The sequence below is a fragment of the Hypanus sabinus genome, chromosome 9 (assembly GCF_030144855.1).
Source record: "Hypanus sabinus isolate sHypSab1 chromosome 9, sHypSab1.hap1, whole genome shotgun sequence".
NCBI lineage: Eukaryota > Metazoa > Chordata > Chondrichthyes > Myliobatiformes > Dasyatidae > Hypanus > Hypanus sabinus.
In genome coordinates this window covers 109942533-109968319 of record NC_082714.1, presented here as the reverse complement: position 1 = coordinate 109968319, position 25787 = coordinate 109942533, and the positions used below count along the sequence as shown (strand labels likewise).

The 25787-nt window shown below is 51.6% G+C and overlaps 1 protein-coding gene across 3 annotated transcripts in view; it reads left to right on the top strand.

Moving 5' to 3' along the window:
* Positions 1 to 25787, top strand: part of pltp (phospholipid transfer protein) — a 122429-nt gene that overhangs the window by 41772 nt on the left and 54870 nt on the right. For all 3 annotated transcript variants that reach the window (XM_059980405.1, XM_059980406.1, XM_059980404.1), the window contains 3 exons: positions 22437 to 22557; positions 25059 to 25158; positions 25237 to 25365. In XM_059980405.1, coding sequence (XP_059836388.1) covers positions 22452 to 22557; positions 25059 to 25158; positions 25237 to 25365 — 335 coding nt within the window. In that variant the 5' untranslated portion in view covers positions 22437 to 22451. The remainder of the gene's footprint in view (positions 1 to 22436; positions 22558 to 25058; positions 25159 to 25236; positions 25366 to 25787) is intronic.

Here is a 25787-nt window from a genome sequence, read left to right as displayed (position 1 = left end):
CAGGGAGTACCCGGTTTACACGTACTCAGGATAGAGAGAACACGGTTTACACTGACCTGGGACAGGGAGTACCCGGTTTACACTGACTCGGGACAGATAGTGCCTATTTTACACTGAGCTGGGACAGAGAGTACCCGGTTTACACTGACCTGAGACAGGGAGTGCCTGGTTTATACTGACCTGGGACAGGGAGTACCCGGTTTACACTGACTCGGGACAGGGAGTGACAGTTTACACTGACTGGGACAGCGAGTACCCGGTTTACACTGACCTGAGACAGGGAGTGCCTGGTTTACACTGACCTGGGACAGGGAGTACCCGGTTTACACTGACTCGGGACAGGGAGTACCCGGTTTACACTTACTCGGGATAGAGAGAACCCGACTTACACTGACCTGGGACAGGGAGTACCTGGTTTACACTGACCTGGGACAGGGAGTACCCGGTTTACATTGACTCGGGACAGGGAGTACCCGGTTTACACTTACTCGGGATAGAGAGAACCCGATTTACACTGACCCTGGACAGGGAGTACCCGGTTTACACTGACCAGTGACAGGGAGTACCCGGTTTACACTGACCTGGGACAGTGAGTACCAGGTTTACACTGACACGGGACAGGGAGTGACAGTTTACACTGACTGGGACAGCGAGTACCCAGTTTACACTGACCTGGGACAGGGATTTCCTGGTTTACACTGACCTGGGACAGTGAGTGCCCAGTTTACACTAACCTGGGACAGGGAGTACCTGGTTTACACTGACCTGGGACAGAGAGTACCCAGTTTACACTGACCTGGGACAGAGAGTACCCGGTTTACACTGACCCTGGACAGAGGGTATCCTGTTTATACTGACCCGGGACAGAGAGTACCCAGTTTACACTGACCTGGGACAGAGAGTACACGGTTTACACTGACCTGGGACAGGGAGTACCTGGTTTACACTGACCTGGGACAGGGAGTACCCGGTTTACACTGACCCGTGACAGGGAGTACCCGGTTTACACGTACTCGGGATAGAGAGAACCCGATTTACACTGACCCTGGACAGGGAGTACCCGGTTTACACTGACCAGTGACAGGGAGTACCCGGTTTACACTGACCTGGTACAGTGAGTACCAGGTTTACACTGACACGGGACAGGGAGTAACAGTTTACACTGACTGGGACAGCGAGTACCCGGTTTACACTGACCTGGGACAGGGATTTCCTGGTTTACACTGACCTGGGACAGAGAGTGCCCGGTTTACACTAACCTGGGACAGGGAGTACCTGGTTTACACTGACCTGGGACAGAGAGTACCCAGTTTACACTGACCTGGGACAGAGAGTACCCGGTTTACACTGACCCTGGACAGAGTGTATCCTGTTTATACTGACCCGGGACAGAGAGTACCCGGTTTACACTTACACTTACACTTACACTTACTCGGGATAGAGAGAACCCGATTTACACTGACCCTGGACAGGGAGTACCCGGTTTACACTGACCAGTGACAGGGAGTACCCGGTTTACACTGACTGGGACAGCGAGTACCCGGTTTACACTGACCTGGGACAGGGATTTCCTGGTTTACACTGACCTGGGACAGAGAGTACCCGGTTTACACTGACCTGGGACAGAGAGTACACGGTTTACACTGACCTGGGACAGAGGGTACCCGGTTTACACTGACCCTGGACAGGGAGTACCTGGTTTACACTGACCTGGGACAGAGGGTACCCGGTTTACACTGACACGGGACAGAGATTAGCCAGTTTACACTGACCCGGGAAAGGGAGAACCCGGTTTACACTGACTCGGGACAGATAGTGCCTATTTTACACTGAGCTGGGACAGAGAGTACCCGGTTTACACTGACCTGAGACAGGGAGTGCCTGGTTTATACTGACCTGGGACAGAGGGTACCCAGTTTACACTGACCTGGGACAGAGGGTACCCGGTTTACACTGACCTGGGACAGAGGGTACCTGGTTTACACTGACCCGGGACAGAGGGTATCCTGTTTATACTGACCCTGGACAGAGGGTATCCTGTTTATACTGACCCGGGACAGAGAGTACCCGGTTTACACTGACCTGGGACAGAGAACCCAGTTTACACTGACCTGGAACAGAGGGTACCCGGTTTACACTGACCCTGGACAGAGGGTACCCGGTTTACACTGACCCTGGACAGAGGGTATGCTGTTTATACTGACCCGGGACAGAGAGTTCCCGGTTTACACTGACTTGTGATGTAGAGTGCCCTGTTAACAATGACCTTGGACAGAGTGTACCCGCTTTACACAGACCCTGGACAGAGAGTGCCCGGTTTACACTGACTGGGACAGCGAGTACCCAGTTTCCACTGACCCGGGACAGAGTGTATCCTGTTTATACTGACCCGGGACAGAGAGTACCTGGTTTACACTAACCTGGGACAGAGAGTACCCGGTTTACACTGACCTGGGACAGGGAGTACCTGGTTTACACTGACCCGGGACAGAGAGTACCTGGTTTACACTGACCCGGGACAGAGAGTACCTGGTTTACACTGACTCGGGACAGATAGTGCCTATTTTACACTGAGCTGGGACAGAGAGTACCCGGTTTACACTGACCTGAGACAGGGAGTGCCTGGTTTATACTGACCTGGGACAGAGGGTACCCGGTTTACACTGACCTGGGACAGAGGGTACCCGGTTTACACTGACCTGGGACAGGGATTTCCTGGTTTACACTGACCTGGGACAAAGAGTGCCCGGTTTACACTAACCTGGGAAAGGGAGAACCCGGTTTACACTGACTCTGGACATAGTGTACCCGGTTTACGATGACACGGGGACAGAGATTTTCCGGTTTACACTGACTCGGGACAGAGAGTACAAGGTTTATACTGACCGGGGACAGAGAGTACCCGGTTTACACTCATCCGGGACAGAAAGTGCCCGGTTTACACTGACCCTGGACAGAGGGTATCCTGTTTATACTGACCCGGGACAGAGAGTACCCGGTTTACACCGACCCTGGACAGGGATTACCCGGTTTACACTAACCCAGAACAGGGAGTACCCGGTTTACACTGATCTGGTACAGGGAGTACCCGGTTTACACTTACTCAGGATAGAGAGAACACGGTTTACACTGACCTGGGACAGGGAGTACCCGGTTTTCACTTACTCGGGATAGAGAGAACCTGGTTTACACAGACCTGGGACAGGGAGTACCCAGTTTACACTGACTCTGGACGGGGAATACCCGGTTTACACTGACCCAGGACAGGGATTTCCTGGTTTACACTGACCCGAGACAGTGAGTACCCGGTTTACACTGACTCGGGACAGGGAGTACCTGGTTTACACTGACCTGAGACAGGGAGTACCCGGTTTACACTGACTCGGGACAGGGAGTACCCGGTTTACACTTACTCGGGATAGAGAGAACCCGATTTACACTAACCCTCGACAGGGAGTACCTGGTTTACACTGACCAGTGACAGGGAGTACCTGGTTTACACTGACCTGGGACAGTGAGTACCAGGTTTACACTGACACGGGACAGGGAGTGACAGTTTACACTGACTGGGACAGCGAGTACCCGGTTTACACTGACCTGGGACAGGGATTTCCTGGTTTACACTAACCTGGGACAGAGAGTACCCGGTTTACACTGACCTAGGACAGGGAGTACACGGTTTACACTGACTCGGGTCAGAGAGTACCCAGTTTACACTGACCCGGGACAGACAGTACCCGGTTTACACTGACTGGGGACAGAGAGTACCCGGTTTACACTGACTGGGGACAGAGAGTACCCGGTTTACACCGACCCTGGACAGCGATTACCCGGTTTACACTAACCCAGAACAGGGAGTACCCGGTTTACACTGACCTGGGACAGGGAGTACCCGGTTTACACTTACTCAGGATAGAGAGAACACGGTTTACACTGACCAGGGACAGGGAGTACCCGGTTTACACTGACTCGGGACAGATAGTGCCTATTTTACACTGAGCTGGGACAGAGAGTACCCGGTTTACACTGACCTGAGACAGGGAGTACCTGGTTTACACGTACTCGGGATAGAGAGAACCCGATTTACCCTGACCTGGGACAGGGAGTACCTGGTTTACACTGAACTGGGACAGGGAGTACCCGGTTTACACTGACTCGGGACAGGGAGTACCCGGTTTACACTTACTCGGGATAGAGAGAACCCGATTTACACTGACCCTGGACAGGGAGTACCCGGTTTACACTGACCAGTGACAGGGAGTACCCGGTTTACACTGACCTGGGACAGTGAGTACCCGGTTTACACTGACCAGTGACAGGGAGTACCCGGTTTACACTTAATCGGGATAGAGAGAACCCGATTTACACTGACCCTGGACAGGGAGTACCCGGTTTACACTGACCAGTGACAGGGAGTACCCGGTTTACACTGACCTGGGACAGTGAGTACCCGGTTTACACTGACCAGTGACAGGGAGTACCAGGTTTACACTGACACGGGACAGGGAGTGACAGTTTACACTGACTGGGACAGCGAGTACCCGGTTTACACTGACTCGGGACAGGGAGTACCCGGTTTACACTTACTCGGGATAGAGAGAACCCGACTTACACTGACCTGGGACAGGGAGTACCTGGTTTACACTGACCTGGGACAGGGAGTACCCGGTTTACATTGACTCGGGACAGGGAGTACCCGGTTTACACTTACTCGGGATAGAGAGAACCCGATTTACACTGACCCTGGACAGGGAGTACCCGGTTTACACTGACCAGTGACAGGGAGTACCCGGTTTACACTGACCTGGGACAGTGAGTACCAGGTTTACACTGACACGGGACAGGGAGTGACAGTTTACACTGACTGGGACAGCGAGTACCCAGTTTACACTGACCTGGGACAGGGATTTCCTGGTTTACACTGACCTGGGACAGTGAGTGCCCAGTTTACACTAACCTGGGACAGGGAGTACCTGGTTTACACTGACCTGGGACAGAGAGTACCCAGTTTACACTGACCTGGGACAGAGAGTACCCGGTTTACACTGACCCTGGACAGAGGGTATCCTGTTTATACTGACCCGGGACAGAGAGTACCCAGTTTACACTGACCTGGGACAGAGAGTACACGGTTTACACTGACCTGGGACAGGGAGTACCTGGTTTACACTGACCTGGGACAGGGAGTACCCGGTTTACACTGACCCGTGACAGGGAGTACCCGGTTTACACGTACTCGGGATAGAGAGAACCCGATTTACACTGACCCTGGACAGGGAGTACCCGGTTTACACTGACCAGTGACAGGGAGTACCCGGTTTACACTGACCTGGTACAGTGAGTACCAGGTTTACACTGACACGGGACAGGGAGTGACAGTTTACACTGACTGGGACAGCGAGTACCCGGTTTACACTGACCTGGGACAGGGATTTCCTGGTTTACACTGACCTGGGACAGAGAGTGCCCGGTTTACACTAACCTGGGACAGGGAGTACCTGGTTTACACTGACCTGGGACAGAGAGTACCCAGTTTACACTGACCTGGGACAGAGAGTACCCGGTTTACACTGACCCTGGACAGAGTGTATCCTGTTTATACTGACCCGGGACAGAGAGTACCCGGTTTACACTTACACTTACACTTACACTTACTCGGGATAGAGAGAACCCGATTTACACTGACCCTGGACAGGGAGTACCCGGTTTACACTGACCAGTGACAGGGAGTACCCGGTTTACACTGACCTGGGACAGTGAGTACCAGGTTTACACTGACACGGGACAGGGAGTGACAGTTTACACTGACTGGGACAGCGAGTACCCGGTTTACACTGACCTGGGACAGGGATTTCCTGGTTTACACTGACCTGGGACAGAGAGTACCCGGTTTACACTGACCTGGGACAGAGAGTACACGGTTTACACTGACCTGGGACAGAGGGTACCCGGTTTACACTGACCCTGGACAGGGAGTACCTGGTTTACACTGACCCTGGACAGGGAGTACCTGGTTTACACTGACCTGGGACAGAGGGTACCCGGTTTACACTGACACGGGACAGAGATTAGCCAGTTTACACTGACCCGGGAAAGGGAGAACCCGGTTTACACTGACTCGGGACAGATAGTGCCTATTTTACACTGAGCTGGGACAGAGAGTACCCGGTTTACACTGACCTGAGACAGGGAGTGCCTGGTTTATACTGACCTGGGACAGAGGGTACCCAGTTTACACTGACCTGGGACAGAGGGTACCCGGTTTACACTGACCTGGGACAGAGGGTACCTGGTTTACACTGACCCGGGACAGAGGGTATCCTGTTTATACTGACCCTGGACAGAGGGTATCCTGTTTATACTGACCCGGGACAGAGAGTACCCGGTTTACACTGACCTGGGACAGAGAACCCAGTTTACACTGACCTGGAACAGAGGGTACCCGGTTTACACTGACCCTGGACAGAGGGTACCCGGTTTACACTGACCCTGGACAGAGGGTATGCTGTTTATACTGACCCGGGACAGAGAGTACCCGGTTTACACTGACTTGTGATGTAGAGTGCCCTGTTAACAATGACCTTGGACAGAGTGTACCCGCTTTACACAGACCCTGGACAGAGAGTGCCCGGTTTACACTGACTGGGACAGCGAGTACCCAGTTTCCACTGACCCGGGACAGAGTGTATCCTGTTTATACTGACCCGGGACAGAGAGTACCTGGTTTACACTAACCTGGGACAGAGAGTACCCGGTTTACACTGACCTGGGACAGGGAGTACCTGGTTTACACTGACCCGGGACAGAGAGTACCTGGTTTACACTGACCCGGGACAGAGAGTACCTGTTTACACTGACCCGGGACAGAGAGTACCTGGTTTACACTGACTCGGGACAGATAGTGCCTATTTTACACTGAGCTGGGACAGAGAGTACCCGGTTTACACTGACCTGAGACAGGGAGTGCCTGGTTTATACTGACCTGGGACAGAGGGTACCCGGTTTACACTGACCTGGGACAGAGGGTACCCGGTTTACACTGACCTGGGACAGGGATTTCCTGGTTTACACTGACCTGGGACAAAGAGTGCCCGGTTTACACTAACCTGGGACAGGGAGAACCCGGTTTACACTGACTCTGGACATAGTGTACCCGGTTTACGATGACACGGGGACAGAGATTTTCCGGTTTACACTGACTCGGGACAGAGAGTACAAGGTTTATACTGACCGGGGACAGAGAGTACCCGGTTTACACTCATCCGGGACAGAAAGTGCCCGGTTTACACTGACCCTGGACAGAGGGTATCCTGTTTATACTGACCCGGGACAGAGAGTACCCGGTTTACACCGACCCTGGACAGGGATTACCCTGTTTACACTAACCCAGAACAGGGAGTACCCGGTTTACACTGATCTGGTACAGGGAGTACCCGGTTTACACTTACTCAGGATAGAGAGAACACGGTTTACACTGACCTGGGACAGGGAGTACCCGGTTTACACTTACTCGGGATAGAGAGAACCTGGTTTACACAGACCTGGGACAGGGAGTACCCAGTTTACACTGACTCTGGACGGGGAATACCCGGTTTACACTGACCCAGGACAGGGATTTCCTGGTTTACACTGACCCAAGACAGTGAGTACCCGGTTTACACTGACTCGGGACAGATAGTGCCTATTTTACACTGAGCTGGGACAGAGAGTACCCGGTTTACACTGACCTGAGACAGGGAGTACCTGGTTTACACGTACTCGGGATAGAGAGAACCCGATTTACCCTGACCTGGGACAGGGAGTACCTGGTTTACACTGAACTGGGACAGGGAGTACCCGGTTTACACTGACTCGGGACAGGGAGTACCCGGTTTACACTTACTCGGGATAGAGAGAACCCGATTTACACTGACCTGGGACAGGGAGTACCTGGTTTACACTGACCTGAGACAGGGAGTACCCGGTTTACACTGACTCGGGACAGGGAGTACCCGGTTTACACTTACTCGGGATAGAGAGAACCCGATTTACACTGACCCTCGACAGGGAGTACCCGGTTTACTCTGACCAGTGACAGGGAGTACCTGGTTTACACTGACCTGGGACAGTGAGTACCAGGTTTACACTGACATGGGACAGGGAGTGACAGTTTACACTGACTGGGACAGCGAGTACCCGGTTTACACTGACCTGGGACAGGGATTTCCTGGTTTACACTAACCTGGGACAGGGAGTACCTGGTTTACACAGACCTGGGACAGAGGGTATCCTGTTTATACTGACCCGGGACAGAGAGTATCCGGTTTACACTGACCTAGGACAGAGAGTACACGGTTTACACTGACCTGGGACAGAGGGTACCCGGTTTACACTGACCCTGGACAGGGAGTACCCGGTTTACACTGACTCGGGTCAGAGAGTACCCAGTTTACACTGACCTGGGACAGACAGTACCCGGTTTACACTGACTGGGGACAGAGAGTACCCGGTTTACACCGACCCTGGACAGCGATTACCCGGTTTACACTAACCCAGAACAGGGAGTACCCGGTTTACACTGACCTGGGACAGGGAGTACCCGGTTTACACTTAGTCAGGATAGAGAGAACACGGTTTACACTGACCTGGGACAGGGAGTACCCGGTTTACACTGACTCGGGACAGATAGTGCCTATTTTACACTGAGCTGGGACAGAGAGTACCCGGTTTACACTGACCTGAGACAGGGAGTACCTGGTTTACACGTACTCGGGATAGAGAGAACCCGATTTACCCTGACCTGGGTCAGGGAGTACCTGGTTTACACTGAACTGGGACAGGGAGTACCCGGTTTACACTGACTCGGGACAGGGAGTACCCGGTTTACACTTACTCGGGATGGAGAGAACCCGATTTACACTGACCCTGAACAGGGAGTACCCGGTTTACACTGACCAGTGACAGGGAGTACCCGGTTTACACTGACCTGGGACAGTGAGTACCCGGTTTACACTGACCAGTGACAGGGAGTACCCGGTTTACACTGACCCTGGACAGGGAGTGACAGTTTACACTGACTGGGACAGCGAGTACCCGGTTTACACTGACCTGGGACAGGGATTTCCTGGTTTACACTGACCTGGGACAGAGAGTGCCCGGTTTACACTAACCTGGGACAGGGAGAACCCGGTTTACACTGACTCTGGACATAGTGTACCCGGTTTACGATGACACGGGGACAGAGATTTTCCGGTTTACACTGACTCGGGACAGAGAGTACCAGGTTTATACTGACCGGGGGCAGAGAGTACCCGGTTTACACTCATCCGGGACAGAAAGTGCCCGGTTTACACTGACCCTGGACAGAGGGTATCCTGTTTATACTGACCCGGGACAGAGAGTACCCGGTTTACACCGACCCTGGACAGGGATTACCCGGTTTACACTAACCCAGAACAGGGAGTACCCGGTTTACACTGATCTGGTACAGGGAATACCCGGTTTACACTGACCCAGGACAGGGATTTCCTGGTTTACACTGACCCGAGACAGTGAGTACCCGGTTTACACTGACTCGGGACAGATAGTGCCTATTTTACACTGAGCTGGGACAGAGAGTTCCCGGTTTACACTGACCTGAGACAGGGAGTGCCTGGTTTACACTGACCTGGGACAGGGAGTACCCGGTTTACACTGACTCGGGACAGGGAGTACCCGGTTTACACTTACTCGGGATAGAGAGAACCCGATTTACACTGACCTGGGACAGGGAGTACCTGGTTTACACTGACCTGAGACAGGGAGTACCCGGTTTACACTGACCAGTGACAGGGAGTACCCGGTTTACACTGACCCTGGACAGGGAGTACCCGGTTTACACTGACCAATGACAGGGAGTACCCGGTTTACACTGACCAATGACAGGGAGTACCCGGTTTACACTGACCTGGGACAGTGAGTACCCGGTTTACACTGACCAGTGACAGGGAGTACCCGGTTTACACTGACCCTGGACAGGGAGTACCCGGTTTACACTGACCAGTGACAGGGAGTACCAGGTTTACACTGACACGGGACAGGGAGTGACAGTTTACACTGACTGGGACAGCGAGTACCCGGTTTACACTGACCTGGGACAGGGATTTCCTGGTTTACACTGACCTGGGACAGAGAGTGCCCGGTTTACACTAACCTGGGACAGGGAGTACCCGGTTTACACTGACCTGGGAGGGTGAGTACCAGGTTTACACTGACACGGGACAGGGAGTGACAGTTTACACTGACTGGGACAGCGAGTACCCGGTTTACACTGACCTGGGACAGGGATTTCCTGGTTTACACTGACCTGGGACAAAGAGTGCCCAGTTTACACTAACCTGGGACAGGGAGAACCCGGTTTACACTGACTCTGGACATAGTGTACCCGGTTTACGATGACACGGGGACAGAGATTTTCCGGTTTACACTGACTCGGGACAGAGAGTACAAGGTTTATACTGACCGGGGACAGAGAGTACCCGGTTTACACTCATCCGGGACAGAAAGTGCCCGGTTTACACTGACCCTGGACAGAGGGTATCCTGTTTATACTGACCCGGGACAGAGAGTACCCGGTTTACACCGACCCTGGACAGGGATTACCCGGTTTACACTAACCCAGAACAGGGAGTACCCGGTTTACACTGATCTGGTACAGGGAGTACCCGGTTTACACTTACTCAGGATAGAGAGAACACGGTTTACACTGACCTGGGACAGGGAGTACCCGGTTTTCACTTACTCGGGATAGAGAGAACCTGGTTTACACAGACCTGGGACAGGGAGTACCCAGTTTACACTGACTCTGGACGGGGAATACCCGGTTTACACTGACCCAGGACAGGGATTTCCTGGTTTACACTGACCCGAGACAGTGAGTACCCGGTTTACACTGACTCGGGACAGATAGTGCCTATTTTACACTGAGCTGGGACAGAGAGTACCCGGTTTACACTGACCTGAGACAGGGAGTGCCTGGTTTACACTGACCTGGGACAGGGAGTACCCGGTTTACACTGACTCGGGACAGGGAGTACCCGGTTTACACTTACTCGGGATAGAGAGAACCCGATTTACACTGACCTGGGACAGGGAGTACCTGGTTTACACTGACCTGAGACAGGGAGTACCCGGTTTACACTGACTCGGGACAGGGAGTACCCGGTTTACACTTACTCGGGATAGAGAGAACCCGATTTACACTAACCCTCGACAGGGAGTACCCGGTTTACACTGACCAATGACAGGGAGTACCTGGTTTACACTGACCTGGGACAGTGAGTACCAGGTTTACACTGACACGGGACAGGGAGTACCCGGTTTACACTGACTGGGACAGCGAGTACCCGGTTTACACTGACACGGGACAGGGAGTGACAGTTTACACTGACTGGGACAGCGAGTACCCGGTTTACACTGACCTGGGACAGGGATTTCCTGGTTTACACTAACCTGGGACAGAGAGTACCCGGTTTACACTAACCTGGGACAGAGAGTATCCTGTTTATACTGACCCGGGACAGAGAGTACCCGGTTTACACTGACCTAGGACAGAGAGTACACGGTTTACACTGACCTGGGACAGAGGGTACCCGGTTTACACTGACCCTGGACAGGGAGTACCCGGTTTACACTGACTCGGGTCAGAGAGTACCCGGTTTACACTGACTCGGGTCAGAGAGTACCCAGTTTACACTGACCCGGGACAGACAGTACCCGGTTTACACTGACTGGGGACAGAGAGTACCCGGTTTACACCGACCCTGGACAGCGATTACCCGGTTTACACTAACCCAGAACAGGGAGTACCCGGTTTACACTGACCTGGGACAGGGAGTACCCGGTTTACACTTACTCAGGATAGAGAGAACACGGTTTACACTGACCTGGGACAGGGAGTACCCGGTTTACACTGACTCGGGACAGATAGTGCCTATTTTACACTGAGCTGGGACAGAGAGTACCCGGTTTACACTGACCTGAGACAGGGAGTGCCTGGTTTATACTGACCTGGGACAGAGAGTACCCGGTTTACACTGACTCGGGACAGGGAGTACCTGGTTTACACGTACTCGGGATAGAGAGAACCCGATTTACCCTGACCTGGGACAGGGAGTACCTGGTTTACACTGAACTGGGACAGGGAGTACCCGGTTTACACTGACTCGGGACAGGGAGTACCCGGTTTACACTTACTCGGGATAGAGAGAACCCGATTTACACTGACCCTGGACAGGGAGTACCCGGTTTACACTGACCAGTGACAGGGAGTACCCGGTTTACACTGACCTGGGACAGTGAGTACCCGGTTTACACTGACCAGTGACAGGGAGTACCCGGTTTACACTTACTCGGGATAGAGAGAACCCGATTTACACTGACCCTGGACAGGGAGTACCCGGTTTACACTGACCAGTGACAGGGAGTACCCGGTTTACACTGACCTGGGACAGTGAGTACCCGGTTTACACTGACCAGTGACAGGGAGTACCAGGTTTACACTGACACGGGACAGGGAGTGACAGTTTACACTGACTGGGACAGCGAGTACCCGGTTTACACTGACCTGAGACAGGGAGTGCCTGGTTTACACTGACCTGGGACAGGGAGTACCCGGTTTACACTGACTCGGGACAGGGAGTACCCGGTTTACACTTACTCGGGATAGAGAGAACCCGACTTACACTGACCTGGGACAGGGAGTACCTGGTTTACACTGACCTGGGACAGGGAGTACCCGGTTTACATTGACTCGGGACAGGGAGTACCCGGTTTACACTTACTCGGGATAGAGAGAACCCGATTTACACTGACCCTGGACAGGGAGTACCCGGTTTACACTGACCAGTGACAGGGAGTACCCGGTTTACACTGACCTGGGACAGTGAGTACCAGGTTTACACTGACACGGGACAGGGAGTGACAGTTTACACTGACTGGGACAGCGAGTACCCAGTTTACACTGACCTGGGACAGGGATTTCCTGGTTTACACTGACCTGGGACAGTGAGTGCCCAGTTTACACTAACCTGGGACAGGGAGTACCTGGTTTACACTGACCTGGGACAGAGAGTACCCAGTTTACACTGACCTGGGACAGAGAGTACCCGGTTTACACTGACCCTGGACAGAGGGTATCCTGTTTATACTGACCCGGGACAGAGAGTACCCAGTTTACACTGACCTGGGACAGAGAGTACACGGTTTACACTGACCTGGGACAGGGAGTACCTGGTTTACACTGACCTGGGACAGGGAGTACCCGGTTTACACTGACCCGTGACAGGGAGTACCCGGTTTACACGTACTCGGGATAGAGAGAACCCGATTTACACTGACCCTGGACAGAGAATACCCGGTTTACACTGACCCTGGACAGAGTGTATCCTGTTTATACTGACCCGGGACAGAGAGTACCCGGTTTACACTTACACTTACACTTACACTTACTCGGGATAGAGAGAACCCGATTTACACTGACCCTGGACAGGGAGTACCCGGTTTACACTGACCAGTGACAGGGAGTACCCGGTTTACACTGACCTGGGACAGTGAGTACCAGGTTTACACTGACACGGGACAGGGAGTGACAGTTTACACTGACTGGGACAGCGAGTACCCGGTTTACACTGACCCGGGACAGGGATTTCCTGGTTTACACTGACCTGGGACAGAGAGTACCCGGTTTACACTGACCTGGGACAGAGAGTACACGGTTTACACTGACCTGGGACAGAGGGTACCCGGTTTACACTGACCCTGGACAGGGAGTACCTGGTTTACACTGACCTGGGACAGAGGGTACCCGGTTTACACTGACACGGGACAGAGATTAGCCAGTTTACACTGACCCGGGAAAGGGAGAACCCGGTTTACACTGACTCGGGACAGATAGTGCCTATTTTACACTGAGCTGGGACAGAGAGTACCCGGTTTACACTGACCTGAGACAGGGAGTGCCTGGTTTATACTGACCTGGGACAGAGGGTACCCAGTTTACACTGACCTGGGACAGAGGGTACCCGGTTTACACTGACCTGGGACAGAGGGTACCTGGTTTACACTGACCCGGGACAGAGGGTATCCTGTTTATACTGACCCTGGACAGAGGGTATCCTGTTTATACTGACCCGGGACAGAGAGTACCCGGTTTACACTGACCTGGGACAGAGAACCCAGTTTACACTGACCTGGAACAGAGGGTACCCGGTTTACACTGACCCTGGACAGAGGGTACCCGGTTTACACTGACCCTGGACAGAGGGTATGCTGTTTATACTGACCCGGGACAGAGAGTACCCGGTTTACACTGACTTGTGATGTAGAGTGCCCTGTTAACAATGACCTTGGACAGAGTGTACCCGCTTTACACAGACCCTGGACAGAGAGTGCCCGGTTTACACTGACTGGGACAGCGAGTACCCAGTTTCCACTGACCCGGGACAGAGTGTATCCTGTTTATACTGACCCGGGACAGAGAGTACCTGGTTTACACTAACCTGGGACAGAGAGTACCCGGTTTACACTGACCTGGGACAGGGAGTACCTGGTTTACACTGACCCGGGACAGAGAGTACCTGGTTTACACTGACCCGGGACAGAGAGTACCTGTTTACACTGACCCGGGACAGAGAGTATCTGGTTTACACTGACTCGGGACAGATAGTGCCTAATTTACACTGAGCTGGGACAGAGAGTACCCGGTTTACACTGACCTGAGACAGGGAGTGCCTGGTTTATACTGACCTGGGACAGTGAGAACTCAGTTTACACTGACCTGGGACAGAGAGTACCCGGTTTACACTGACACGGGACAGGGAGTGACAGTTTACACTGACTGGGACAGCGAGTACCCGGTTTACACTGACCTGGGACAGGGATTTCCTGGTTTACACTAACCTGGGACAGAGAGTACCCGGTTTACACTAACCTGGGACAGAGAGTATCCTGTTTATACTGACCCGGGACAGAGAGTACCCGGTTTACACTGACCTAGGACAGAGAGTACACGGTTTACACTGACCTGGGACAGAGGGTACCCGGTTTACACTGACCCTGGACAGGGAGTACCCGGTTTACACTGACTCGGGTCAGAGCGTACCCGGTTTACACTGACTCGGGTCAGAGAGTACCCAGTTTACACTGACCCGGGACAGACAGTACCCGGTTTACACTGACTGGGGACAGAGAGTACCCGGTTTACACCGACCCTGGACAGCGATTACCCGGTTTACACTAACCCAGAACAGGGAGTACCCGGTTTACACTGACCTGGGACAGGGAGTACCCGGTTTACACTTACTCAGGATAGAGAGAACACGGTTTACACTGACCTGGGACAGGGAGTACCCGGTTTACACTGACTCGGGACAGATAGTGCCTATTTTACACTGAGCTGGGACAGAGAGTACCCGGTTTACACTGACCTGAGACAGGGAGTGCCTGGTTTATACTGACCTGGGACAGAGAGTACCCGGTTTACACTGACTCGGGACAGGGAGTACCTGGTTTACACGTACTCGGGATAGAGAGAACCCGATTTACCCTGACCTGGGACAGGGAGTACCTGGTTTACACTGAACTGGGACAGGGAGTACCCGGTTTACACTGACTCGGGACAGGGAGTACCCGGTTTACACTTACTCGGGATAGAGAGAACCCGATTTACACTGACCCTGGACAGGGAGTACCCGGTTTACACTGACCAGTGACAGGGAGTACCCGGTTTACACTGACCTAGGACAGTGAGTACCCGGTTTACACTGACCAGTGACAGGGAGTACCCGGTTTACACTTACTCGGGATAGAGAGAACCCGATTTACACTGACCCTGGACAGGGAGTACCCGGTTTACACTGACCAGTGACAGGGAGTACCCGGTTTACACTGACCTGGGACAGTGAGTACCCGGTTTACACTGACCAGTGACAGGGAGTACCAGGTTTACACTGACACGGGACAGGGAGTGACAGTTTACACTGACTGGGACAGCGAGTACCCGGTTTACACTGACCTGAGACAGGGAGTGCCTGGTTTACACTGACCTGGGACAGGGAGTACCCGGTTTACACTGACTCGGGACAGGGAGTACCCGGTTTACACTTACTCGGGATAGAGAGAACCCGACTTACACTGACCTGGGACAGGGAGTACCTGGTTTACACTGACCTGGGACAGGGAGTACCCGGTTTACATTGACTCGGGACAGGGAGTACCCGGTTTACACTTACTCGGGATAGAGAGAACCCGATTTACACTGACCCTGGACAGGGAGTACCCGGTTTACACTGACCAGTGACAGGGAGTACCCGGTTTACACTGACCTGGGACAGTGAGTACCAGGTTTACACTGACACGGGACAGGGAGTGACAGTTTACACTGACTGGGACAGCGAGTACCCAGTTTACACTGACCTGGGACAGGGATTTCCTGGTTTACACTGACCTGGGACAGTGAGTGCCCAGTTTACACTAACCTGGGACAGGGAGTACCTGGTTTACACTGACCTGGGACAGAGAGTACCCAGTTTACACTGACCTGGGACAGAGAGTACCCGGTTTACACTGACCCTGGACAGAGGGTATCCTGTTTATACTGACCCGGGACAGAGAGTACCCAGTTTACACTGACCTGGGACAGAGAGTACACGGTTTACACTGACCTGGGACAGGGAGTACCTGGTTTACACTGACCTGGGACAGGGAGTACCCGGTTTACACTGACCCGTGACAGGGAGTACCCGGTTTACACGTACTCGGGATAGAGAGAACCCGATTTACACTGACCCTGGACAGGGAGTACCCGGTTTACACTGACCAGTGACAGGGAGTACCCGGTTTACACTGACCTGGTACAGTGAGTACCAGGTTTACACTGACACGGGACAGGGAGTGACAGTTTACACTGACTGGGACAGCGAGTACCCGGTTTACACTGACCTGGGACAGGGATTTCCTGGTTTACACTGACCTGGGACAGAGAGTGCCCGGTTTACACTAACCTGGGACAGGGAGTACCTGGTTTACACTGACCTGGGACAGAGAGTACCCAGTTTACACTGACCTGGGACAGAGAGTACCCGGTTTACACTGACCCTGGACAGAGTGTATCCTGTTTATACTGACCCGGGACAGAGAGTACCCGGTTTACACTTACACTTACACTTACACTTACTCGGGATAGAGAGAACCCGATTTACACTGACCCTGGACAGGGAGTACCCGGTTTACACTGACCAGTGACAGGGAGTACCCGGTTTACACTGACCTGGGACAGTGAGTACCAGGTTTACACTGACACGGGACAGGGAGTGACAGTTTACACTGACTGGGACAGCGAGTACCCGGTTTACACTGACCCGGGACAGGGATTTCCTGGTTTACACTGACCTGGGACAGAGAGTACCCGGTTTACACTGACCTGGGACAGAGAGTACACGGTTTACACTGACCTGGGACAGAGGGTACCCGGTTTACACTGACCCTGGACAGGGAGTACCTGGTTTACACTGACCTGGGACAGAGGGTACCCGGTTTACACTGACACGGGACAGAGATTAGCCAGTTTACACTGACCCGGGAAAGGGAGAACCCGGTTTACACTGACTCGGGACAGATAGTGCCTATTTTACACTGAGCTGGGACAGAGAGTACCCGGTTTACACTGACCTGAGACAGGGAGTGCCTGGTTTATACTGACCTGGGACAGAGGGTACCCAGTTTACACTGACCTGGGACAGAGGGTACCCGGTTTACACTGACCTGGGACAGAGGGTACCTGGTTTACACTGACCCGGGACAGAGGGTATCCTGTTTATACTGACCCTGGACAGAGGGTATCCTGTTTATACTGACCCGGGACAGAGAGTACCCGGTTTACACTGACCTGGGACAGAGAACCCAGTTTACACTGACCTGGAACAGAGGGTACCCGGTTTACACTGACCCTGGACAGAGGGTACCCGGTTTACACTGACCCTGGACAGAGGGTATGCTGTTTATACTGACCCGGGACAGAGAGTACCCGGTTTACACTGACTTGTGATGTAGAGTGCCCTGTTAACAATGACCTTGGACAGAGTGTACCCGCTTTACACAGACCCTGGACAGAGAGTGCCCGGTTTACACTGACTGGGACAGCGAGTACCCAGTTTCCACTGACCCGGGACAGAGTGTATCCTGTTTATACTGACCCGGGACAGAGAGTACCTGGTTTACACTAACCTGGGACAGAGAGTACCCGGTTTACACTGACCTGGGACAGGGAGTACCTGGTTTACACTGACCCGGGACAGAGAGTACCTGGTTTACACTGACCCGGGACAGAGAGTACCTGTTTACACTGACCCGGGACAGAGAGTATCTGGTTTACACTGACTCGGGACAGATAGTGCCTATTTTACACTGAGCTGGGACAGAGAGTACCCGGTTTACACTGACCTGAGACAGGGAGTGCCTGGTTTATACTGACCTGGGACAGTGAGAACTCAGTTTACACTGACCTGGGACAGAGAGTACCCGGTTTACACTGACCCGGGACAGAGAGTACCCGGTTTACACTGACTCGGGACAGTGAGAACTCAGTTTACACTGACCTGGGACAGAGAGTACCTGGTTTACACTGACCCGGGACAGAGAGTACCTGGTTTACACTGACCCGGGACAGAGAGTACCCGGTTTACACTGACTCGGGACAGTGAGAACTCAGTTTACACTGACCTGGGACAGAGAGTACCCGGTTTACACTGACCCGGGACAGAGTGTATCCTGTTTATACTGACCCGGGACAGAGAGTACCCGGTTTACACTGAACTGGGACAGAGAGTATCCTGTTTATACTGACCCGGGACAGAGTGTACCCGGTTTACACTGACTCAGGACAGTGAGAACTCAGTTTACACTGACCAGGGACAGAGAGTACCCGGTTTACACAGACCCGGGACAGAGTGTATCCTGTTTATACTGACCCGGGACAGAGGGTACCTGGTTTACACTGACCCGGGACAGAGAGTACCCGGTTTACACTGACCTGGGACAGAGAGTACCCGGTTTACACTGACCCGTGACAGGGAGTGCCCAGTTTACACTGACCTGGGATAGAGAGTACCCGGTTTACACTAATTCAGGACAGAAAGTACCCGGTTTACATTGACCCGGGACAGAGTGTATCCTGTTTATACTGACCCGGGACAGAGCGTGCCCGGTTTACACTGACATGGGACAGAGTGCATCCGGTTTACACTGACCTGGGACAGAGTGCATCCGGTTTACACTGACCCGGGACAGGGAGTGCCCGGTTTACACTGACCAGGGACAGGCAGTGCCCGGTTTCCACTGACACGGGACAGAGAGTACCCGGTTTACCCTGACCTGGGACAGAGGGTACCCAGCTTACACTGACCTGGGACAGAGAGTACCCAGTTTACACTGACCGGGGACAGTGAGAACCCGATTTACACTGACCTGGGTCAGCGAGTACCCGGTTTACACTGACCCGGGACAGAGAGTACCCGGTTTACCCTGACCTGGGACAGGGAATACTTGTTTTACACTGACCTGGGACAGAGAGTACCCAGTTTACACTGACCCGGGATAGGGAGTGCCCGGTTTACACTAATTCAGGACAGAAAGTACCCGCTTTACATTGACCCGGGACAGGGTTACCCGCTTGTCATTTACGTGGTATAAGGAATACCCTGTTTACACCAATCTGGTACAGAGGGTACCCATTTTATACTGACCCTCTTTTCAGTTTACTCTCTTTTGTTTCAATATCTGTTAATCTCTGCCTCGTGTTCACCCCACGACTCCACCTGTAGAGATCTTCATGGTAGGGAGCTGCAGAAATTGCTGATCGTCCAGGTGGAGAATTTCCTCTTCAGCTTCACCCTACATGGGCGGCCTTTCATTATGAAAGCATATTCCTTTGTTGTAAATACCTGCAAGGGGAAAGATCCTCTCAGCATCCACTCCATCAATTCTCCCCAACCCTGTTTCAGTAGGATCAACTGCCCACATTCTGCTCATCTCTAATGGTGTCCAACTGCCCAACCGGTTAAACCTTGCATTCCAAGAATCACTAAGTGATGGCTCCATCCTGCCTTTAGTGATCAGAATTAAATTTACTTTACATGTATGAACATCGAAACATAGAGTGAAATGCGTCATTTGCCTCAACATTGAGCACCCCCATGGATGGGATGAGGACAGGCTCATGTCTGGTGTACAGCATAGGATGCTCGACGCTCGGCAGAACAACGTAACACTCAACAAAACAGAGCTTAACAAGCATTAAAACAAGCCACATTCCTCCCAATGCACACACAGAGTCCTTCAACCCTCGGACAGGCCCTTCCCTTGAGATTACTTCGTCTCTTAAATAGGGGGGCCAACGCAGGCAGAGCTACTCCAGGTGAGGCATTGCTGACAGCCTGTAATCCTGCACCAGCTCTTCTCTGATGTTTATGTCCATACACCTTGCAATATAGGACAATTTTCCACCGGACTTCCATGAGCAAGAACTGTCAGATCTCTTTGCACTGCAACACTTTGTTGGGTGGGGAAATGGCAAAGTGGTGGGGGGTGTGTCATTTGGCAGGGGAAGATATATGGGGGTGGTAATGTGGTCTGGAGGAACAGATAGACCTTGCAGTACACATCTACAATGATCACAAGACAGCTGATTAAATAGTCATATGGGAATAACCTCTATTAATGAGGTACCGAGTATAAAAGTAGAGGGGTTGGTTACAGTCGTACTGTATACAAGTCTTGTTAGACCACAGCTAAGAACCAGATAAAACTCAGGTCACCACAATACAAGAAAGGTGTGATTGCACTGAAGTCGACAAAAGGATTTAAACCGATTTCACCAGGAATGGAAAATTGAAGCTGTGAGTAAAGATTGGATAAATCGGGAACTGCAAAAGGAGATGAAGAGGAGTCTGTTAAAGTAAATAAAAAGCATTCACTTCCCTCAGCAGAAGGGTCAGACTCCAGGAGTAAATGGAAAGTAATTGGTGGAAGAATGAGGGAGGAAGTGAGTCTGCCTGGAGAGTTGTGGTGGGTTTTTGGAGCTCACTGTCTGAAAGGCATGTCCTGCACCTTTGCCATCATCAGCGCCTGACACAAGACAGTTTAAACTGACTTTAACACACCCCTAACTCTCATACTGGGTCGCCTGCTCTCACCTTTTCATACCCCACCCCCACACTCTTTGCTGCCTAAAATGTACTTGCCTTTCTTCTTCCTGGTTCTGACGAAGTATCTCCAAGACAGTCGTTGTTCCGGGCGGCAGAGTGCCATGGTGGTTTGTGCAATTGCACAGCGACTGGGTCCGATTCCCATCACTGTCAATAAGGAGTTTGTCCATCCTCTGTGTGGCTTTCTCCCACATTCCAAAGACGTAGGGTGAGGGTTGGTAAATTATGGGAATGCTATGAAGGCACCAGAAGCAGGACAACACTTGCAGGCTGCCCCCAGCACATCCTCGTTGATTTTATTTGAAGCTAACGTCACACCTCAGTGTATATTTTAATGTACCTGTGATGAATAAAATTGATCTTATGACCTTATCCCTCTTGCACAAATGCTGCCTGATCCTCTGGGTGCTTCCAGCATTTTGTTTTCACCGTTTGAACTTTTTTGGTTTTCGTTCACTGATTCCAACATTAACCAATTACCCTGTACCTCCTGACTCTAACAATTAACTCATTGCCCTCTGCTAACCGTCCCTGTGGTGGAGGAACCCATCAACCCCCGTACTCACAAAACTCCACCTATAAACTGTGTGCTCGCTGACCATGTCCCGTTATCCCGACATTCTGGAGCCCGTTGACTTGCCTTGGCTGCTGGCAAGCAATAGCTCAGGTTTAATGTTCCGATCCTCATTTACAATGCCCCCAAGCCCTTATTATGCTCTATTCCACACCAAAATAAAATTGGAGGGTTACAGACGGTGTAGGGAGAAAGGTTAGATTTATTGAGGAGTAGGTTAAAAGGTTGGTACAACGTTATGAGCTGAAGGGCCTATACTGTTCTGTGTTCTGTGACTCTCAGCCTTCTGAGAAATGTCTGCTCCTCCAACCCTCACAGCTCCACAATTATCCATTTGTTTTGTTGCCTGCACCCATGCTTTTGAAGTCTAGACCCTTTCCGTCTGCACAGAAGGCATGAAGAAGGGGGCTGAATGGTCTACTGGGCTTGTCCAACAGGTCTGAGGGTCTGACGAACATCTTTCTGTTCCTGCGTGACAGACTGGAGAAACGGAATGGCCTTTTGCTGCTTCTATGCTACCGTCCGGAAAGGCTTGCTCCTGGAGGCCCCCGAGTGCAGACGATGTCAGCAACAAGGCTGCGGCCGTGGGCTCTGCGGTTGGTCTGTGCGGAGCCTGTGACTGACTGCTGCTCCTTGCCTTGCAGGTCCATCGGAAGACGATGGCTCTCTGGATCTCTGGCCTGTTGCTCCTGATGGTTCTGGGCGCCACGACCAGCTCTAATCCCGGCTGCCGTATCCGCATCACTGACCGGGGCCTAACGCTGAGTAAGATCCCAAAGCCTTCGCTCACCACAGCACCCCCCCACCCCTCTGGGGCTGAATAAATGCACGACTACTTTGTGATCAGTGGAAGTGGAAAAGCTGTATGAATGTCCGAATCAGAAACAGGCTTATTATTGCTGAGAGAGGTCATGAAATTTATTGTTTTGCAGCAGCAATAAAATGCATGACATAAAAGAGTACTGTCTGTTGGTAGGGTCTGGATGCTGAGAGCTGATTTACTTCACTGTCAGCCTCTTAGTGGTCATAAACCAGTCACTGTGGCTGCCATTAGGGAGTAACCCCTATCTCTCCCCAGGACAAAAGACATACCCTACAGTCTCCTTTCTTTCACTGAACAGGTTACAGAGGGTGAGAAGTAACTGCATTTGTGAAGTGTACACACACACATAGGCATAGTCGCTTGATGGCGGTATGCCCCATATACACATACACTTCATTAGCTACACCTGGACACCTGCTCATTAATGCAATAACTAATCAGCCAATCATGCATAAAGGCATGCAGACATAGTCAAGAGATTTAGCTGTTGTACACGTCAAACGTCAGAATGGGGAAGATCTGTGACCATGGAATGATTGCTGGTGCCACACAGGATGGTTTGAGTATCTCAGAAACTGCTAATCCCCTGGGATTTTTACTCAGAGAGTTTACAGAGAATGGTGCAAACAACAACAACAACAACAACAAAATTCCAGTGAGCAGCAGTTCTGTTTGTGAAAACACGTTGTTAATGAGAGAGGTCAGAGGAGAACGGCCAGACTGGTTCAAGCTGACAGGAAGGTGACAGTAACTCAAATAACCACACATTGTAACAGCAGGGTGCAGAAGAGCATTTGTAAATTCACAACACTTTAAACCTTGAAGTGGATCGGCAGAGGACCATGAACACGCTCTCAGTGGCCACTTTAACAGGTACAGGAGGTATATATAGGCTCTGTATAACTTAAGGATACTTCATGAACACCCACATAGATTATTCCCAATTGCTGCACATCCACACAAGCCCAACACTATCAATGTATTTATACCGTCCCGATACTCTAACATTCACAGATCCTCTGTGCACTCACGGAGTCAATGCTCTATTCTGTCACACATATTTCTTCATGTAGGGCCCCTCAGCCCATATACAACACGCAGACTATCCTTGCATGCAGACCCACAAAGACACAGCATAATATGAAGCCTGCATCCTTGCATATAATCCCCTCGTGCACACAGATCCACCTCCACGCACACATGTACACAGTTTTGTTAGTACATGAACGATGAAGAGCATTGAGAAGGGAAGTTTCCACCCCGTAAAGTCACAGCAAAAGCAAATCAAGATGATAACGTTCTTGGAAGTTAATCTCCTCCTCAACCATTACCCTGGTGAAGTTTCTCGGGCTGAGAGGTGGAGGTGGTGATGAGCCTCCAAGAGCTACACTGCACAGTACCTCAGTAGGCAGCATCTATACTGTGCTCTGCTGTTATTAAGAAGGGCTCCTTGGACACGAATCTCAATCACATGGCAGGGTCAGGGCAGCAAGCAGATGGAAGCATCACAACCCTCAGGCTCCCCATTAGCCACACACACCACTCCAACATGGAATTAGGTTGTCACTTGTCCATCATTGTTAGATCTACATCCTGACTGTTAGTTATTAACATGAGGACTGCAGTACTTGCCAGAGCCTCACCAGTACCGTCTCCTGGGCAGCTGGAGGTTTGACAGTGACACCCACCCACATCTCAGGAGAGAGTAACAAATAAAACGCCCTTGGTGCGCACATTTTCTTTCCCATATTACAGGAGTGGGCACACATCACTCAGTTTACTGCTTGCAAAATCTTTGAAGTATCTTGAGGAGATTTGCAAGTGCAAGATGTTTACAATAGGTGTACACACGAACCCTGTCTCACATACTATCACATCATTCTCATGTCCTCATACACATGCACACTAGCACACTGTCACATCACACTCACATACACATTTACACCCCAATACACTCATGTACTCACAGAAATATACACTCAGTGGCCACTTCATGAGGTACCTCCTGTACTTAATAAAGTAGTCACTGAGTGTATGTTGTGGCCTTCTGCTCCTGTAGCTCATCCACTTCGAGGTTCAATGTGTTGTGTGTTCAGAGATGCTCTTCTGCACACCACTGTTGTAATACATGGTTATTTGAGTTATTGTCACCTTCCTGGCAGCTTGAACCAGTTGGTCCATTTTTCTCTGACCACTCTCATTAACAAGGCATTTTCACTCACTGGACGTTTTTTTGTTTTTCACATCATTCTCTATAAACTCTAGAATCAGTTGTTCATGAAAATCCCAGGAGATCAGCAGTTTCTGAGATTCTCAAACCACCCCGTCTGGCACCAACAATCACTCCATAGTCGAAGTCTCTTGGATCACACTTCTCTGTTTTCTGTGCATGACCGAGCCAGGCTGAACAAAACCAAGTGTGAATACTCTTTGTTCTTTACAGTTCAGTATGAAGGACTGAAGTTTGTTGCTGAAGAGATTGAAAATATCACCATTTCGGATTTGTCTGGGAAACAGGGTCCATTCCAGTATTCCATTAATGGGTGAGTGTCTCTTTGGTTCTTTGCTGCTGTTTGCTTGAGGACCAGGGTCACTGAGCTCTGTATTTTGATATCCTGCAGGGTGAAGATCACCGAGCTGAATATATCCAGCGCTGCCCTCAGCTTCCAACGTGGCGCAGGTCTCTCCCTCGAAATGCAGGACTCGTCCATCAGCATCACCTTCCAGAGGAATATAATGTACTGGCTGATGTGCGTGCCTTTTTTCCTCATCTTCTCTTTCTTGACCTGTGCTGTCCTGTTGTGTTGTTTATCCCCGGCATTTGTGCTTCATCTGCTTTCCTCACTGAGACCCTCTGTCACTGGAAATGCTGGCGAGTTAAGTATTGCACCTTTACACTGGGGATCCTTTCAAACTTCACTTTACAGAGAATCTACAGCAGAAAACCAGGAGATTTAACCCCCAGCTCTCACCAGGCCATGCCAAAGTTTACCACAGGGTTATAAGAATTGTACAGCACAAGATCAAGCCCTTCTGTCTATCACATTCATGCTGCTATTTACCCATCCTCACTAGTCCTATCTGCCTGCTTTAGGATCATATTCTTCAATGCCTTGCCTATTTCTAAATGCCTCTTAATGACTGTACCTGATTCCATCTCCTCCTCTAGCAA